We start from the raw sequence: 20,020 nt of genomic DNA on the forward strand, positions 1-20,020 counted from the left end.
GTCGTTCTCTAATATACTTCTGTAGGTGTAAGGGTGGAGGAGGAAGTTTATTTCTAGGAGCGTGATATGTACATGTGGGTGTGTGTGTGCGTATGTGCGTGTGAGGTCATTTAAATCAGTATTGATCTAGTGAGAAACTGAAAACTGCGTTTAAGAAGTGAGAATGAGACTGTTTTCCAGTGTCACTGTCACCAGAGGAAACAGATGCTGCAAAACAAAACTGAGAATCACGTGTAAGGAAACGTGCTGTTTTTAGCTTTAGCATGGTTCAGTGACTTCGAGCTAACCTCATTCACTGTCTTGTGTCACACACAGAGGCATAAGTAAAGAGTTGGATATATAGTAACATGTCTTTTCGATATCCAACATGGAGTTTTTACAGACTTTACCTCGAAATAAAACGAAGCCAAAGCTCAGCTTTGTGACTAGCTGATGAATATGCTTTATTTTTTGCACAATTATTTGCTTTTACCTGGAGAGATATTGTGTAATGTGCCTCTTCAGGCACCTAAAACTCATTCAGAGATGGAAAATCAGACTTTGAGTGAGTTACAGATAGAAAAGGCTTGTTTACAACCTACCGGATGATCAGTGCTGCCCTGAGCCCCGCTGTGACCTTCATAAATGTCATAGAAATATTGTCATACAAATGCTTGTCAAGGCCATTTAAGCAAGAATTCACATTTTAATAAAGCAGAGCAAGTGTTGTTCTGCTAATGGAGGCCGCGTTTTTCCCATCAGGCCGTGACGCTGGAAGTCATAAGACAGGAAGACTGAAGTGGTTCAATACTCAGGAGAACTGTGTGTGACTCACTCGGCCCAGTGGACCAGAAACCCAAAGCAAAACAGTGTCAGGTTTGTTACAGCCTCTCCTATTGGTCACTCCTCATCTCCTGTTTCCACTGGGCCAGTGTCTCGTTAGGAAAAAGTCATCACCTGTCCATTAGCGCAGAGCTCAGCGAGAGTCTAGTGGCTTTGTGTTTGTTTTTCTGTCACAGTAAGGAGTGGAAGGGTGTGTTTCCACAACCTGTCAGACAGCCATCACCAGTCCTCTCCTCTGAAGCCTCCTCACCTCTCTGCTCCTCTGCTCAACACATGTGTTTTCTCTTCCTTTCTTTAAAAGGTCAAGGGTTGCCACTTTAGCCTGAGGGGAGGAAAAGCACATGTGACACTGGATCCAGACACGGCTAATAGTCATTATTGGGTAAGTAGTGTGTCACAGCCTCAGTCGGCTAGATAACAGCAGCGTGGAGAGCCTGGATTAAAGCCACGGGATCAGGGAGTGTTTGTGACTGTTGTCTTTGTTGATCTGCAATGAGTCTAGCTGTGACACATACAGCCATAGACCTGCAAAGATAAAGCCCGTTGGCTGCTGCGGGCAGCAGAAAAAAGTGCATATACTGTATACTGTATACTGAGATTGCAGCAGTGTGATTACCAAAATGCTAACTGTAAAGCAACTACTAAAGCATGACTTTCAGATAAGATATTTTATGAAATGATTACCCAGAAACATGTATGGTAGGGGAAATCATGAGGTTGTGAAAATAGGTTGATGCTATTGATAAAAGAGGGTGGCGTCACTGCTGTGATGCCATTCTACAAACAGCAATGCAGCTCCTTCAAAGGACATAGTTAATATTGTTTACTTTGTTAAGGCAGTTATTGACAAGGGTTTTTTTCCCCCATAGATTTAGGTATTGGGTGTTCCACTTTCTGTGTCACTCAGTGTGACTAATCTATATTGTTTTGTATTCAGACGGTAAACTTCACAAACAGTAAAATGCATTCACTACAGGCTGATAATAGTCAGGAAGAGATTAGAGGGGGGATGAGAAGGTCCCTTGTTAGCACAAATTATAAAACACATCCCCATAATTAAGTTAAGAATTTCAATATTTAGGAAACCAGACTTTAACTCCCAACAACCCCTTTTGCGAAGTCATGGACAAACAAAGAGCAGAGCTAAAAGTGAGGACAAACAGAGAGGATGACTGTGCATTGCCACTGTATAAGAGCAAATGAGGCCTTTGGCAAGTCTGTCATCTGACAGCAAGGTCAGCGTATGGGGATTGTGACAGACAAACACTAAGATGGCACTTTTTTTCCTGTCATGGTTGGTTTGTCAGAGTTTCAGTTTAGAATCATCAGAGCAAATGGCTCATTATTACTATTTATAGATTTATTTATCTTCACATGGGTTAAAACCCCCTGAATACTGTGTAATGTGTTAATTAGGAATTTCTGGGTGGCTGTATGCCTGTTTTGCACAGAGTGACAAAGCATAATTTTCTCAAATTATGCTTTTGATGTCCACGGGTCAGTGTTTTGCTGCTGCACAGATGATCTCTTTACCGTTTCCCATGCAGATTTCTGAGCTCCCTCTAACCTCCTCGCTCGAGGTTGACCTTAGCCGTTGTCCCACAACACCTGCTGTGCTGCAGTGACATACAAGCATGCACACATGCATGCACACCGCACTGCAGCCACCCTTCTCTCAGCTGTCAGTGTAGATAAAAGACAGTTAGAACATCAGCACTATTTGCTCACCTCTTTCTCAAACAAGGAGGTAGACCTTCCTGCGATAACACAATTGCAAAGTGTACACGCTCTGACATTCTGTTGCTCAACCCTGCAGGTTAAAGGTGAATGGAAATTGGGACTGAGAGCTGAACTACAAACTTGCTTTATCCTGTTTTGCAGGAAGCAATGAGTGAACGAGCTTGGTCTGTGTCACTGCATCGTCTCCATATTGGAAAATTGCCTGCTGTTAAGTTTGATGAAGTAATGGAAGCTTTCTTTTTCTTTTTTTAAAAAACATATCAAAGAGCAGGCGACCCCCTCCATCCGCCACCTTCGGAGGTTCAGAAACCCACTTCCTGGTACTTCAGCTCAAGGTGCCTCTATGCGTACACCACACAAACAGGAAACAGCCCTCTTTCATCAGCCTCAAACTGCATGCACTTCATGTTCTTCTGAAAGGGTGCAGCAAAGAAAAAGGTGTGCATCACTAACGCTCACCTGATTTAGCTTGAGAAGCCTTTCCTTTGAATTCGTTGTTTCTTTTCTGCGTATTTGGTTTTAATAAGATAAGAAGCACAGTTTTGAAGTGGCAACAAGTTTCCATCGCTTTCATCTTGCTTCAGGCTTGCACCAAATAAGACAGTATGTGATGTTTTATACGCTGTGTGGCATCTGCAGATACAAGAACACTGTGCAATATTGGTTTTGTTTGCCAAAAACTCTCTTAAAAAGAAATATAGAGTATGATATCTTTCAAGTGATGTTAATTAAGTTTCAAGACCCTTGATTCTTATGAACACATTCTTGTAGAATTCAAATGAAATGAATGCAAACAGGCTTTTTCAAAGTTTCTAAAAGGGGTAGTGCATAGAAACATTCATCTGCAATCCAAGCAATTTTCACTGTGTTGTTCCCAAACACAACACCCATCTTTGCACAGGTAAAACATTCCATAAAGCCACAAAAAAGAGGCCTTTCAACAAGCAATTACTCTCCATCAGTAGCATTTAAATATACATGTTATATCATCTCATCTTTTTAAGCGGACTCCTTAAGAGCACCTTTGTATAACTCACTTCTAAACAAGCTGTTGCATCGTGGTTGCTGTTGATCATTGCTTTATTTTATAGGAACCATGAATGCTCTTTGGTTTTGAATGTAATCAAGGACTTTCTTTGCTTTATCGTGGCCACCAGTATGTTTTTAGACCATTTCCAGCTGGTCTAAAAGGGGATGGGGGAGTAGGTTGGTGGGTGATGAAGAATGGAGGGACCTAAGGATCAAGACTACACGCCACAAGACCCAGGTTCTCAGGGATAAAGCAACAAGGAGGCCTCCATGGGTCAGCTGTGATGGGTCAGCACCCACCATTGTATGGAGGGAGTTCCTGTTGCTGCTCCGTTTTTTTTGCAATCTGAGAGAATATAAACATGGACAGACGGGAAGTGTCCAGAGGCCGAGGAAATGCAGAAGCGGTGCGTATGTTGAGTCGAGTGCATAAAGTGGAAGTTGCTACTGAAATCGAATACCACTCTGCTCGCATTAATGGCCAACTTGTGATTGTTATCTGTATTTATTCTCAATGTAAAAACAGAATATATCAAATTAACCCCAAGGCATATTGTGTTAACTATGACTGCACCATTTATCTCCCTTTTTACCTGAAATATCCTTGTGTACATATTGATTAGGTCACAACCTCATCAAATCTGTTTTTTTTTTTTTTTTTTATTCTTGGAAACTTTATAGTAACAGCTCCCCCTGATCAATATTTCTGCTGAAACTAAGTATGCCAGGTCTTTGTGTAATCAAGCCTGCTCAATCAGACTTTGACTATCCCCGGGTCAATACCCCTGGCTGCTGCCTGCACAGCTCACCAATCAACTTGCACCACACCGAAACTCCCTTTAGTTCTGTATTATGCATCAAAAAAGCACTCACCTGATTACAGCCTCAAATATAATACTGTGTCCCTCTTTTGTTAAAACCCAAGTTTCCTTGGGTATGATGTTACCAAATGTAACTAGTTTCTTTTTTCTTCACATTTAAAGTATGCAGTATTAGTCATTAGAGCTTCCTCATAGCCATTATTGGATTTTTTGATACTGAAGAAACTTGAATACTGATTAAACTCTGGAATTGTAAGGTTTTAGAATAAGACTGATTTTTTTTTTTTTTTTTTTTTTTTTTTTTTAAACTCACATTCATGGGAAGCCCTCTAGAGTTTGAATGGGTACCCAAAACTGAGCATAAACGTGCCCCATATTTGCTCAATTTCCCAACACTCATCACAAAGTTGAACTTTTCAAAAAAATACAGGTTTATTGACTTAACTGCAATCAATACTTACAAGAAAAAGAGAGAGAGAGAGAGAGAGAGAGAGAGAGAGAGAGAGAGAGAGAGAGAGAGAGAGAGAGAGAGAGAGAGAGAGAGAAGAAAAAAACAGGTTTTCATATAAACTCACAGAAATTTACTGTAGTGAAAAAACATGGCTGGGAAAAAAAAAAAATAAAATACATTCAACAGTTTTACTTTCTTTGTGTCAGAATTTGTTCACCTCTTCCGAACACACGAAGGCAACACAGAACAAATGACTTGATTTAAAAAAAAAAAAAAAAAAAAAAATTGTCCTCCATTATCAAATATAAAAAGGCGGAGAGCCCTTAGCTACCTGGAATGTATTAAATGAGGCACTTCCACTGATCAAGCATCAAGAATCCAATTGAATTAAAAGAAGATATACTTTCTTCAACTCATTTGGTCACAACTATTGCTTGTAATAACAGACTGGGTGACAGAACACATTTCAACACAGCCAGCCTCTGAACTGCTAGACTCTGCTAAACGAGTCATGTTACTAATTTTCTTTTTAGCACCCCTTTAAGTCTACCATCAACCCGAGTAGGAATAATCCTCTTCAAAGTGGGGACAAGAGATCAGAAGAAAAAAAAAAAAATACAAATCGAATTAATGTCATAACAGTTAGCTACTGTTACTGTCAGATTACTGTAACATGTGCAAGGGGAGGAATGGATACAAGCAAATCTAGTTTAGATGGAAATGCAGTCCAATAAGAGGGAGTAAGAAAAACAAAGTACAATAAATAATCAAAACGCAAAACAGCTTTTTTTGCATTTTTTTTTTCTTGCTTTAAATTAAGTTTCATTTTGACAAAGTGTAGTTGCAGAACAAAAGTCATTGAAGTACAATATATTAAACTGTGAAAAAAAAGGAAAACTGACAAAAACGTCTTCACAATCTTTAGATTAATATGGAAGATCATAATTTAACATAAAAGAAAATATATTCTATTGTTCATTATCCAGATAAATACAAAAAACAAAATTAACAAAAAATGCATATGATCACCAATAAATATGTTCTGATAAGTTAAATAAGCAGTGACACGCAAACCTTCTGTCTGGAAAGTTTCTCAAATAATAATAACCGTAATAATAACATTAATAAAAAATAATTATCAAATAAAGAAAGCAAAAAGGGATGTAATGAGAGTAGAGAGCTCCACAGAGCAGGTTCTAAAGTGAAGGAGATGGGAGGGGGACAAGTAAAGTAAAATAGCTTGGAGATCCGATCTTGTCAAGTCATGCGACGTATAACTATATTATGGGAATGCTGGAATTCCCCGGATCGGTGAAGATGAAGGTGTAGGTGCTGGGGGCAGGACAAAGTCTTGCAGGTTTAATGATCAGTTTGATATCAACTTCCTTCCCAAGGGAAAAAAAAAAAAAAAAAAAAAAAAAAAAAAAAAAAAAAAAAAAAAAAAAGAAACAGCCAGTGACCAGCAACAGGAGGAGAGGGGGGGGCCATAACCAACTTCCAGTTCAAAGTCCTTCCTGCAGACTCACCCGGTTCAAAATTACATAAGACGGGGCTTGACTGAGGGGTAGAAGGAGGTGGGTGGGGGCAAATGAGAAAGAACCAAAACAAACAGTAGTCCATTCACCCTAAACACATGCAGAAACTGCCCAGGCACTTTTTTTTTTCTCCATTTCTTTTAAAAAAAAAAACAAAACAAAAAAACAAAAAAAAAAAAAAACAACTATTCATATATTTTCAGGGTCTGTCATTTCTCTCCGTTTGTCTTAACTCAGTCTGTAAAAACGTCTACGGTGTAGAGCTACAGTTACATTACTGAGCACCCTCTAGCAAGCTCAGGGGAAGTGGTATCATCAGGGAGGATGGCAGGGGAGAGAGGGGAGGGGGATGAGGGCTAGTGCAAAGCACACCCCTTTCCAAGGCCACTTGTGCTGCAACACATTCAATAATACATGAAGAAGAAGAAAAACAAAAAGAAAAACAAGTGGCACCTGGCATAAACAGTCAATTCTTGTTCTCATCATTTTCATTGTTCAGTTTCCTCTCCTTTTTTGGCACTATGACACATGGCGGGGTACTTTCTTTTAAAACTTGCTGTGCAGATTAAGTGGGAAGAAATTATAGATTTAGCTGAGGGTTCCCTTAGTTGATTATATCCTCATAATGCTAACAAGGAACTAACGTGATGTGTAAGGGAGCTTCGAGGGCAGAGGGGAGTCTGAAGGGCAGAGGTAGAGGGGAGTGCCATGTTCTTTGTGTCGTCAAATTTAAAAGTCACTAGTGGATGCGTGCAGTCTAGTCATCAGTGATGGAAAGGCGGCTGAAGATGGGAAGGCGGCGGGTGTTATCCAGCGTGGGGGACTCTGAGCCACACAGGCTGCCACCAGAGCTGCTCTGGTAGCCCTCTTGATCCGACATAGAGTCTGGGGGGCTGGATGAAGACTCCAGCATCTGAGGGGACTCCAACATGGGTCTGAAATAGTAAGATGTGCTTGTTGGAGAGGGAGGTGCAGGGGTGTTGGGCTCTGTGCCTACAGGACCGGCATTGAGACTGGGCCCGAACAGGCTGGCCAGCTCCTGGCTGGAGTAGGTGAAGGGATTTCTACTGGGCCAGTCTGGGATCTCATCAGGGAAGAACATGGGTGGAGGGGTGACTGAGGTGGGGCTGTCTCTCAGCCCAGCTGAGTTGGAGAAACCAGCAAAGCTGTAGCTGTGCTGCAGCCGAGGTCGCTCCATCTTGTTCATAGAGTTAAGAGGAGAGGACTGCTGGGGAGGTCCACGACGCTCCTCGGCATTGTGGATGAAATGGCAGCGAGGCCCGTATGGGCAGAAACCGATGGTGTGGAAGGTGCGGCACAGCTCAGTTTTGTACTTAGGATGGCGGCTCAGGCTGCGCAGTTCATGGATTCCGTGAGCAAACTGGCATTTGTCGCCATATTTGCAGGAACCGTTCTCCTCAAAGGGCCTGCAGAGCTCTGTCTTGTAACGGCTGGAGTTCACTTGGCTGCTGCTGCCAGTGGGACTGGCAGGGCCCAGGCACTTGTTGATGAGCCTCTCGCCCGTCTCGGAGTAGGAGCGGTCTCGCAGGCGGTTCTCCTTGTTGTTGCTGGCATTGCCAACCCCTGAGATGAGTGAGGAGGACTGGTCCGCTGCCTTCAGGCTATTCAGAAATTGGTTCTGGTTGAACTTTGTGCTGCTGACAGAGTGCCGCCGCTGGTACACGCCTCCCACTGAGGGAGATCCCACCGCCTTCCTGTCCAGCAGGGGTCCGGCGGAGCTGGAGATGGGCACGTTGGTGCTAGTGCAAGGAACAGACATTGGATGGGAGACACCCAGGTTGTTGTTGTAGCTGAGAAGTTTGTTCTGCAAGAAAAATAAAGTACAGAAAATGCAAGCATTAGAAAAAGTAGAGCACAAATAAAAAGCTACTTTCAGCAGCTCCCTGATTTTTAAGTCCGATTGCCATCCTGATGCAACCCCTGAAAGTGACTGAACGCTTGTTAGGCGAGCCTATAAACCATTTGTACAGATACTCTCCCTGAATAAATAAATAAAAATGACAGGCACTGTGGGACTGGTGGGGCTACACCTCCGCCTGCATGACTGTTCTTTTTTGGCTCAGACCACATTAGCGGATACAGGCCTATAGAACAGCAGCTGGTTTGGCAAGTTGCCCAGGTTAGGAATGTGTGCGCCTGTGTAGTCAATAGGACAGCAGCAGCAGCACATGAGAGGCCTGTGGACGACCAGTGTGGGCTACAAAGAGCCTGCATCATTTGAAAGAGAAAGAAAGTGGCCAAACATTCTGTGGATTACAAGGGAAACCTGATCTGCTTTCACACATTTCCATACTAGTGGAAATGAACAGTTAGTCATGATTTACATAAACATGACAGTGTAAATGAAATCCAACAAACTCCAGAGGGAGGCTAAAAGAAAAACAAAAACGCTTTGAGAGGCAATCTGACACTCAAAACGGGGTATGAAAACGAATTACGCATCAAGTGTTAAGGTGAGACGATGCCGGTAGTTTAAGTAGTTTTATAGGGGCAGAAAGTGGGCTAAAGCCAGCCAAATCTGGTTAATGATTAGCGAGCATGTGGCTGCTCTGAAAGCAGCATTAAAAGTGGCGCAAAAGTGATCTCATTAAAATAAAGAGGACATAAAGCTTTCACTTTAACAGCCGCTGGCTGCCTAAACTGCACACCAACCTCAAAGCATAAACCATAGATAATATTAAAGTTAGCGGATGTGGCGCGTGTTGAACATTAAATAAATACACAAGTAAATAAAAACACCATGTTTTTAAACAATTTTTAAATTAACGCTCCCGCAGCGCTTCGGTCCACTTTGAAGGCGCTTATAGCGTAAACCCTCAAGAGACGAGGCCGAAGAGAGGAAATAACAGACGAAGCAAACAAATAAACACGCAGCTGACTCAAAGCGGAATACAAAGCAATAAACAGCAAAACAAAAACAGCCTCCGCACAGGCGGCAGAGGGCCGCGGGCACGGAGCTCGTCATTCCTCCACAGCGGCTAACTCCCCGCTGCTAACAGGCTAACGTCAGCCCACAAGACTACAGACAGACACATAGAGAGAAGGGGGTGGAAAAAGTTAGGAAGCTACCTTGTTCATTACTTCGAAGTCGAAGAAAGGCGATACCACGGCTGTGGTCATCTTTGCAGCGACCGGAATCAAATCACAAAAGTAGTTTAAAAAAAAAAAAGAAAGCCAGTCTACTTGTTAGAAAGTTGCTCAGAGCTACTGAACTCTCCCCCTCTGCCCTGCACCAACCCCGACATTTGCTTTTTAATCAATCGACTGCAGGGAGGAGCTTCAAAAAGCGGGCGTGAACTTTCAGTAACTTTAGTAACTGTAGGGAAAAAAACTTGCATTGGTTTGTCAGTTTATGTGAGATTACTCCAGTGCTGGGTGAGCTTTGAATGCCAAACAATCTTAGGCTACCAGTTAGGAGGGGTAACGCACTAAAAACAAGTTTCTTTTTCTCTTTAACTTGATCGGAGACTCTGAACTTTGGGTTAGATTTGTTAAAAGTTAATTTTGTTGGAGGGAAAAGTGTCTTCATATCATAATTAAGCAGCTTAAATATATTTATATAAAACTAAAGTCCGATCAGAAGCCTTCAACGGCAAGTATAGAGGAGTAGTGCAATGGAAATCTTGTACTTCTGGAGTTGTTTACTGTATTATCCTCGGGGTTTCAGCTACCATCCACTACTCTGTAATTAATTTACTCTTAATTGCTGGACTGTAACGTCACTTGTGGGACTTTCCGGTGAATTCAGGCACTCGCACTTTTAACTCTTTCCCGACCACAGCTATTTCACTGTTACAGCATTCTTCTTCTCAGCCACAGCTCATTTGTTATTCATTACCAGCAGGTATAAAACTCCTCTTCTGAATTGAATATGTGCATGTCATTTCATCAGGTACTGTAGGCGACAATCTGATACATGAGTGACCTCACTAGATTCGACCGCACTGGCGTGACAGACTACAGAGAGTGAAACCCATACACATGTATTGTGGCTCATCTTGCCCACCCCCCTTCATAAAGTCTATGACATCGGCCATGTGCAGACCCTAATGTCAGGGTTGGGTTGCAGTAGAAAAGGAGAGGAGGGAAAAGAAAAGCAGGGTTGAGGAGGAGGGGGAGAAGAAAAGAAGCTGTTAACATACAGAAAAAAAAGTTGGAGTATGGAGGAGGGGATGATGGCGTGAGGGGGAGATTTATGGGGGACGTTTATTACTACACAGCATTGCCCCCAGGGAAGTGAGGGATGAGGGGTGGGATAGAGAGGCAAACATTCCCTTTCCCCTTCCTCTTCTTCTTTGCCTATACAGGAGCCATGCAGGGGGGGGGGGAGTGGGGAGGTGGAGAGCTTTGTCTCTAACTGCTAGCAGCCCTGAAGGAGGCAGGGAAGTTGTTTTTGCGCTGAAATGTTGAAACGAGCTGAAATAGAACAGGCCAGATTACACCACAGCTTCTCAAGCAAGTATCTGACTAAGGCCTCGTGAGCTGACCTTTTTGGAACTCAAACATCCTCCTCGCTATGCATTAAGAAAAATAGATGCAAACACCCGGTTACTCCGGACCTTGTCAGTGAACAGCAAGGGTGTGTGTTGGAACATTAAAAAAAAAAAGAGTTTTACGAGCCAGGCCTGTGCAGAGCAATCTCCCCCTGGAGTGTTTTCACAGATGACAGGGTGGGATGACAGACTTGCTAGAAATCTCGTCTGCAGTTCAAAGGGCCTGTCACTGATTGATTAAGTGGGCCAGATCGATTGTCTCCCTCTAAGAGAGAAACAGAGCAGGGAAGTAGAAAGAGAATCATTTTTCCCCCTCTTTTCTTTTCATTTTGCAAATGCAAAAATCCCGTAGCTGGTGTGGGAATTCGTAATATGTAACACAAGTGAAGAATACGCTCATGTAACTGTGATGCAGGAGCTGGAAATTTCACTGTAGATACTTGCAAGGATTTAAAGCTCACAAGGTCAGCAGGGCTCTAAACTCAAAAACAAACTACCCACTGACTGATGGAAATGCCTTCATACTGGACCTTGGCCTTAAGAAGCCTCATGCAGTGCATTTGTTTATTTTTAATACTCTCAGATATATCGTGCCTGCTGATATTATTGTGTGACTCAGTTGTCCTTCCAGGTTTAGGAGGAGGCACCTGTTTCCTGCCAAAATGAAAATATATAGAAAAAAGTCAGCCTGCTGTGCTTTAAAAATGGAGACAGTAAACCACTGTAATTACTACTGACAAGACTTTAACACAATGCATTGCAAAAAAAAAAAAAACTGCATTATTTTACTCTGGACTCTCTTTCCTTTAAAAAGAAAAAAATATCTCATAAAGAGTTTGAAATCCAAATATTTTCTGTTGTCACAAATGACAGAAATCTTGCAACTAAGGTGCGTAGAAGCATCATGACGTTTTCACTGACTTCCAAAGGTACAAACACAAAAGGCACGATCCATATATCAACTTCTCTGGCAGTATTTTCCTCTTACTGTTGACTGAGTTGAGCTCTGAGTCTCTTAGGAGACTTGATTTCTGAGGTTTTGTGCTCTCCGAGGTCAAGGCTGTCCTCCTTTTTTTTCCTCCAGGCTCTGCTGGCGCTGGAGTCAGTCACTCCTCAGCATGTGCTGCGTCGTTTGATTTCTGCCTCCTGTGCCGTTGACTTTGATGACCCCAAGCTCAGAAGGGAGGATGGGGATTGAGCTTGAGGTCACTGATAATGTTTAAGTGGGATGACAGGATGTTAAATTTTTCATCTATCACTACTGGAGATGAAAGAAGTCATGGAGGAGAACAACAAATAAATGGGAGGTGACTGTTGTGGCAACAATTTGCTGCAGTTCCTCCCTGCAGCCAACAGAGGGCAAAGTTTTTCCGCTTCTCTCTCCTCTGGTCTCAGCATTTCTTATTTAACTCTATTTTTGTACAGTATTTTAAGTCTTTGCACGTTTGCCTAAAACATAACTTTACCTCAACAGAATAGTTCTAGATTGAGTGGGAATTTCTAAGATTAGACCAGCAGGTCAGCTCAGTCAAAGACAGCTCCTTCTTTGTGCGGCTTTGAGGTAATTTAGTGCTCAGTACAAACTTGTGAATTGTGTAATCAGCCTTTCCACAGATACACTAACATTGGCCTTGTGTGAAGCAAAGGGACTTATCAGCTACAAAACTCACAATTACTCAAACTAGTATTGTGGTAATCTCAAACCGTGCTGCACCACATCCCAGTTAAGGTGACCACAAGCTCATTAAACAATGTATTAAAGAAGAAATAAGTATTATTTTTACTTTTTACTGCTGCATGGTGCATAATGTGTATTCTGGGGCTTGATAGGGTTGTTGATGAATACCAGTCACTTAGTGGTTTCCACTTAGTGAGATTTCTGCCTCACTAAACAGTCATCCCCCCCACACACTTGCATTTTCAATTCCTTAATATTAAGGTTATTACTGTATATGCAGCTGTGAGCGGAACACCTCTGCTTCGCAAGAAATGTATTTTCAGTTTGTCGCTGGCACATCTTAGTTATTTCTGCCAGTCATGGGAAAACAACCTTTAAGATCTTAGTAGTGCCAGTGTAGGTTAGATTTGAGAAGAGGGGACATAGTCAGGGTGAAAAAATGCTATGTTTGTAGTTGCCATTTGTGTTGTAGTTGTGTTGTATGTTTCCTTCTAAATAGAAGAAAAACATACAGATTTCCTTAAAATCCATATTTTTATGATAGTCACAAGCATTTCCTCAATGCTAAATCCAACTGCAAAGTACAATATTGTGTTTTTTCAACTTTATTTGTTATGTTATTAATGCTTAAGTAAAGGTAGTTACAGTGTATCAAATCAATGTTCAGAAGATGGTTATATTTGCATATATTTTTTTCTTTCTTTTTAAATAACAGATGGAAGGTGACCTTTATTTGAGTACTTAATGTTGAGGAGGAGACACTTTTAAGTGCTGCATTTAGCTGCAATTTAACAACAGGTTATTTTAACCTCAATTAAAGTATACTGAACTACTTCTTTACTTTAAATATGCGGAAACAGCTGTATTGGAGTACATTTGTCCTCTGAAAAATAAAAGTGGAAGACAAAGGAGTTTAAGATGAAAAAAAACAAAACAATGATTAACGCAGTACATATGCTTTTCACTACTGCAAATGTGACATGTTGCAGGAGTAGAGTCAGTTGTGTTTCTGCTTCTATTAAAAGTCATTGCTTACTCAACAACTTCCTTTTTGTTTTTCATCAGGACAGCTAATCACTCTGCTGACTGTTGAGTAATCAGTGGTCAAGGATAGTCAAGTTTGAGCAAAAAAACCCAAAACAGACTTTGATTCCTTGAATATGCTGTCATGTGTGATCTCATATTTACTGTGATCCTGCACAGGTTTTGTTTCTGTATCCACTGCCCACTTCCCAATTTGTGTGATCCTGTCCTTGTCTGTATAAGCCTTGACAGCCAGGACACCATGATTGCTTCCTTTCATGTTTCATGGTATGTTTGCCAAATTCATATGGGAGGACTGTGGTCATCATGCAGGGCGAACCTAGCCTCAGAGAAAGAGAGTTTAGGGAGAGAGAAGGATTGAGGGAAGGAGCAAAATAAGAACAAGCAGCGATTAATTGTCCATAAGAGTAGCCACAGCATTGTTAGTGGTAAACCGCCAACTGCTCTTGCTGATCTTGTTCCCATGAATCGCTCCAACATGCCCATCCACTCACTTCCACTGCCCTTCATCTCACACTGGGTGGGATGCGGCATCAGTGCTAGCCCTGGCTCATTTGGATGGCTTTGACACGTCACAGCATTACATTCATGACCGGAGTTCAAAACAAACACCATGTTGGAAATGTAAGTCTGTGGCTCCTTTGCTGCCAATTTGCAGCGAAATAGGAGAAGAAGAAGAAGAAGAAGAAGAATGATGATGTTTTGGTAAATGCAAAGTCGCAAAAAATAGCAACAAAACAAGAGAGTGAGGGGTCAGCGTTTAAAGAAGATTTACTGCCCAATTCTCTGTTGACACGCCAATCTCTAGAGGATGGTTGTATTTAGAACGAAAGGCTGGCTTCCGCCTCTGACTTCCTGACCTGCGTTTCCTGAGGAACAATCTTTCTGTCTATGCAGAGGGCTCATGGGAAGGGATAGTTTGGTTTTCCACACACACATTGGGGGTCACGACAGATGAAGCCGAGGTCAAAGCCATCAAGCTACAGAAATGAGTTGATGACCACAGCGATGTGATGCATAATGCATTAAATTCACAGTACAGCGATGGCACTTAGGCCAAAAAAGTTAGGGACGGAATGATGAATCATGGTGATTGTTGTGACCAGATCCGACCGGACTGGACAGACATGACCCTGGCCCAGGTGTCATGACCATGCAGTGGACGCTGAAACCAGATATTCCTCAGCTCCTCACTCAACGCTTGCAAAAAATCAATGGGCTTTGTATAATGTTGGAACAGTGGAAAGCATTCTCTCACCCCCTAAAAATCCTTCCCTTGTCCCATCTGTCTCAATTCTGCAGCTCTCCCAGACCTCACAACCAGCCCTGTGTGGTCACTCCAGGACTAGAATTACAGAGTCCATGTGTCCGGACTCTGGACAGTATACAGAGTCAACCGCCCGTGTGATCCTACCCACTTTCCTCACATGTTATCCCTGCGGTTTTGTTGAATTTGAATTTTGACAACTGCTCGCCTATCGTGAATGAGCGTTGAAGTGCGAACTGATGGTTTTCATTAAATGATGTTGAGCTGTGAGAAAAAGATCCGTTGTTTGTGAGCCGTCCTCAGTCGACCCAGGGCATATGGCGATGTCAAATTCCTCATTGTTGTAGGCGTGTGATGATTTATTGTGAGAAACTGTGCTTTTATTGTTGCTGCAAATCTAATTTGATCCTTTTTGGTGCCTGTGTTTATTGCCAGTAGAATGCTACAAATGATAGCTATTTGCAGGCTACTTGATGAATACAATCAGAGATGTTTATGGGTTTAAGACATTTTCTTTTCCTGTTATTATCATTGCAATTAATACAAGTAGAAAACAAAAAATGAATAACAGAATGTAACAGTAGATGCTGATAAGAGAGGGAAGCTGAATGATAAAGGACAACAAAATATAACCAGCCAAAGGAGTTAACGATTTAAGTTAAGTTATAGCATTTTCATGGCATATTTCTAATATTATTGCTAAACACCTGCTCATATGATATAGCCATCATACACACATTATAAGCTAATAAGGTAAGCGTAAAGAAAACTGTTGGTGTAGCACACCAATGCAGCACATCGGATGCCTGCACAGGATTTGGGAGAGCAAGTGCAGGTGTATAAGTATACACTGATGAGACTGATGACTAACTGGAAACAGGTGTGGCAGACTAAACACAGGTGATACTCTTGAGGGCAGGGGAAACTATCACAGTGGACTAAAAGCTCAAAAAGACAGGAAGTAAAACATACACAAAGATGAATAACAGAGAAAATGACTCAACACAAACGCTGTAAAATGACAAACATGAATGATAACAAAACACAGGAAATGACTTAACACAAAATATATAAAAGAAAAGCAGTAAAAGACCCCATGAATCACAAATGATGACTTTCTAAATAGCGCAGTTATTATTATGTATGCATGTGTTTCAAATATTATTGAAACATAATAACCATGTTGGCTGTTTCCGGGCCTTTTCCTAATTTATAGAGCTGGAATTCAAATACAGAATATTTTTATTATATAGAACAACAACAACAACAAACTTTATTTATATAGCACATTTAAAAACCAGTGGTGTACCAAAGTGTTTAACATATAAGAGGGTAAGATGAAGTAACAGGGAAGGATGAAGGCTATGGCAAAGTACCAAACATGCTAGCAGGTTAAATGGCATTAAAAACACAGAAGCAAAAGAAATGCATATAAAAGCATAAAAGAACAATATGTGTAAAGGATAAAACAGTCAAAAATTTAAAAAACGATTTAAAGTAGTTAAGACTGAAGATAGAAATAAGCATTAAACTAACTAACAAACAAGCATTAACTGGTAGAAAAGGCGAGGCTGAATAAGTGGGTTTTTAACCGCGATTTGAAAGATTGAATGAAATCAGACTCGCGGATAGCGATGGGGAGGTTATTCCATAGATCGGGTGCAGCCAAAGCAAACGCTCGGTCACCTCTAGTCTTCAGCCGGGATCTCGGCAGTACCAAGAGTGACTGGGAAGATGATCTTAGTGCTCTAATAGGGGTGTATAATCTAAGTAGCTCGATGAGGTAGCCTGGCGCTATATTGTTAATAATTCGGAAGGTGAGCAGCAGGATTTTGAATTGAATGCGATACTTAACGGGAAGCCAATGCAGGTCGGCAAGGACAGGGGTAATAGTGACACGCCGCCCACTACCACTAAGGAAACGAGCAGCCGCATTCTGAACAATGTGCAGTCTATGAAGAAGAGTAGAGTTAAGACCAAAGTAAAGGGAGTTGCAATAATCCAACCTAGATGTCAGATTATTCCTCGGTTAAACTGCACCTCCTGAGATGATTTTGTTTTACGTCTGCTCACTGCTTCTCCGTGACCTGCCATGAGTCCCACATAGTAACGCGAGCCAGTGAAACATATCAGCTCTCAGTTTAATGGAAAATGAAGAGGAAATGAGCAAAACTCAAGCTATGTGGATAAAGATCAAGGAGCCTATGGCAAAATGATTTCCTCAGACAAAGGCACAAACAGCATTTCGCTGTTCTCCAGAATACGTCACCATCTTACCTCTTTGATTGTAATTTGGCAAAAGCATTCCCAATCACTCAACAAAAACAGCTCAGGGATTTGGTGTGATTGCTTGCAGTCCAAACACGGCGTAGCCCAAAATAGAGTTTGATGTCCAAAATGAGCCTAAGCAGCTTCTTTTTCCTCTCCCCGCTTTTTTTTTTCCTCAAAGAAAACAACCCTTTGGGTCTTTGAACTTGTCCAGTCCAAATGCCCCCAACTGTTCCCCTCTCTGCCTCTCTTTATCCTCTCCCTTTCTCAGACTGTCTTCTTTGCTGGCAGTGAAAGAAAGCGCAGCTGTGTGGAGTCCTTTTGGCTGAATGAGAAAAAATCAGCCTGTGGTTGACTTTTCTGGCCAAAGCTAAGCTGTGGTGCCAGGGCCTAACAGAGTAGCTCCTGGGCTCCAGCCACTTGCATACAACAGGACAATGGGGATTGTCCTGCGGCCATATAACACACAGGGGTCCATTTGCTTCAACAGGTTGAGGTCTGGGACCAGTGGGGGAGCTGATGTTAAACGCTGCTATCTCAACATGTCATTTTCCCCTTCCTGCCTCCCTTAAACAGAAAGCTACATTTCCAGATTTTCTCAAAATGAACAATAAACAAATGCCATTTTCTATAGAACTATATATCTTGTTAAAAGGAACTGACACTAATTTCACAAAGAATTCGTCAGACATAAGAAACTAATTGAGAACAAGTGGAATTACTTCACCCGGTTGGCATAGATTGCCTCTTTTTTTACATACTATGAGATCCAAAGTCTGAATATGAGGCTAAATTACTTGTCAAAACAGATGTTTATTGTAATTTGACCAACAACATGTGTGTCAGCAAGTTAGCCCGGTTGTGATTTGGAGCTTTAACAAGCACAAACTGGTATGAATTATGCATGGAGTTCAGTTTTAGCTTTTGTGAGTGGTTTTGATGTCATTAGAGTCGCCTCTGAAACATACACAGCAATCCTTGTGTATGTTTCCAGTAAGTGTCACATCAGGCCGAAATGGCAACCCAGAGGAGTGCTCACATTATTGCTGTGTTGTGTGACAGCTGAATATGGAAACACTTTTTACGCTTGTTAAATACTTTCTGGTTTGCTGTTTTTTTTTAACTTGACTTGTACTCTTATAGGTTCTATAAAGTCTAGTAAAGTTGAATGGCTTTCCCAGAAATGAAAGTTTATTGTCCCCATCAGCCCACCCGACTCGTAAATAATGGCACATTTACCAAAAATCCCAAGCCAGCAGCCCCCACCTTCATACCATTACCAGTACCACTATATGCCAAAACCGCTGCCAAAGTACACCCAAACAATCCCTCTTTCTTCTCATTGAAACTTTCCAACTGTCTATTAACAGTGTTTACTCCACTGAAGCCCTCCAACTCAGTCCTCAGAGAGAAAACAGTCCAAAGGCTGTTGGTGGGAACTACCTACTTCACTATTACCTCTAATCCTCATTTTTAACTTGAGCTGCATTAAATGTTTGACTAAATACTGCAAAGCACAGACTGCGATATGCAAAAGCTTCATTAATATTTTAAAACTGTCCATTTTTAAAGATTATGATCTACTTTCATGCCTGGCTCGTGAGAAACTCTAGTTCGGATCTTCTGACAGCGAGAACATGCCGTCAGCATGATCCAATATTATCAAAGACAATATAAAGTGGAGGCTGAAATGAGTTCCACATGAGCACCATCCCTACAGGGGGAAACCTGTTATTATGTTTAATATGGTGACTTCAATCATTTTCCCTTTTTTAATAAAGCCTCAGTCTTGGCCTGCACAGCTGATTCCAAGCACCCTGGGAGTTCACCTCAACTTTCTTTAATCATCCACACTAGCTGAAATTATAATCAATCAAGTTTTCATGTACTCTGAAAAGCTACAGTGTGAATGGAGAAATAGCATGGAAAAGAGTTGGCAGGTGAAGAACAAAAATAAGTGCAGCTGTGGAGACAAAGGGGTGGTGTGTAGGTGGGACTATGCTAGAGTACAGTACTGGAGCTTCCATTGTGGGCAATTTTATCACTGCGTGACTCACTGATGAGATTGAAATACCACTGAAAACTGTTACAGTCCGCATATTAGCATGCACCTACAAAGTCTCGTAATTGCACAATGACATCAATACTGACGTGCAATTTGCACCCTTGATGCCTGCATTAAAACAAGGGACATTAGACAAACATCACACCACAGGATGAAGCTTGGTACTTTGGGTTTTCATAATTACGTCTTGTGTGTGATTTTTGAGTAAGTGCTCTTATGTTATTTTTGTCTGAACGTCGCCAAAAGACAGGATGTGAGTCTGTATGAGTATTTGAAAAGCCTGTGAATCAACAGCCCCCATCACATTGATGTCATATGAGCTTAACACTGCCTGATGCTATCATAAGAATTTTGGGTATAAACAAGGGTTGAACACTTTGACATGATTTGAGGATGAAGAGTTGTGAAACTATAATGTCGAAACCCCTCTCTTAGGTCAGAGAGCCATAGAGCGGGTATTAACAGAGCTCAGTATTCAGCCATGATTTATTTCCACTAAGGTAATATCAAGGTCAGCGTCCTGAAAACGTCTTTGCTTCAACAAGATGCCTTGAGCCGGATAAGAGGGCCTAAAGCTCCCAGTTCAGCAACATGATGGATGAAAGTGTTCCAGCTTGTTTATGCAACCTGACACAAGGCATCTGCTAGCCTCTGGAGTGTTCAGATAATGCTGTAACAACCCTCTACCAGTCCCCATTAGACAATGAAACCCGATTGCAGGCATTACAGTGAATAGTGCAGGTAAATTACTGCTGGGTGTTTTTTTTAAAAACATCTGCACTTAGT

General features: G+C 41.7%; 1 protein-coding gene across 1 annotated transcript; it reads right to left on the reverse strand.

Moving 5' to 3' along the window:
* Positions 1–4,819: 4,819 nt before the first annotated feature.
* On the reverse strand, positions 4,820–9,645 carry zfp36l1a (ZFP36 like 1 zinc finger CCCH-type a). Its single transcript, XM_084915175.1, has 2 exons — positions 9,489–9,645; positions 4,820–8,223 (listed from the first exon to the last, which is right to left on the reverse strand). Exons 1-2 carry the CDS (start codon positions 9,537–9,539, stop codon positions 7,156–7,158), a joined length of 1,119 nt encoding a protein of 372 aa, XP_084771301.1. The 5' UTR covers positions 9,540–9,645; the 3' UTR covers positions 4,820–7,155.
* Positions 9,646–20,020: the final 10,375 nt, after the last annotated feature.

This window comes from Perissodus microlepis, chromosome 19, assembly GCF_051167445.1.
Source record: "Perissodus microlepis isolate ML-2025 ecotype Zambia chromosome 19, ASM5116744v1, whole genome shotgun sequence".
NCBI lineage: Eukaryota > Metazoa > Chordata > Actinopteri > Cichliformes > Cichlidae > Perissodus > Perissodus microlepis.

Excerpts from the sequence above, each read along its gene's own strand:
- zfp36l1a (XM_084915175.1), bottom strand. The coding sequence starts at position 9,539 with ATGACCACAGCCGTGGTATCGCCTTTCTTCGACTTCGAAGTAATGAAC. Across the intron at positions 8,224-9,488 it reads ACTTCGAAGTAATGAACAAG|AACAAACTTCTCAGCTACAA; the intron begins GTAGCTTCCTAA and ends TTTTTCTTGCAG.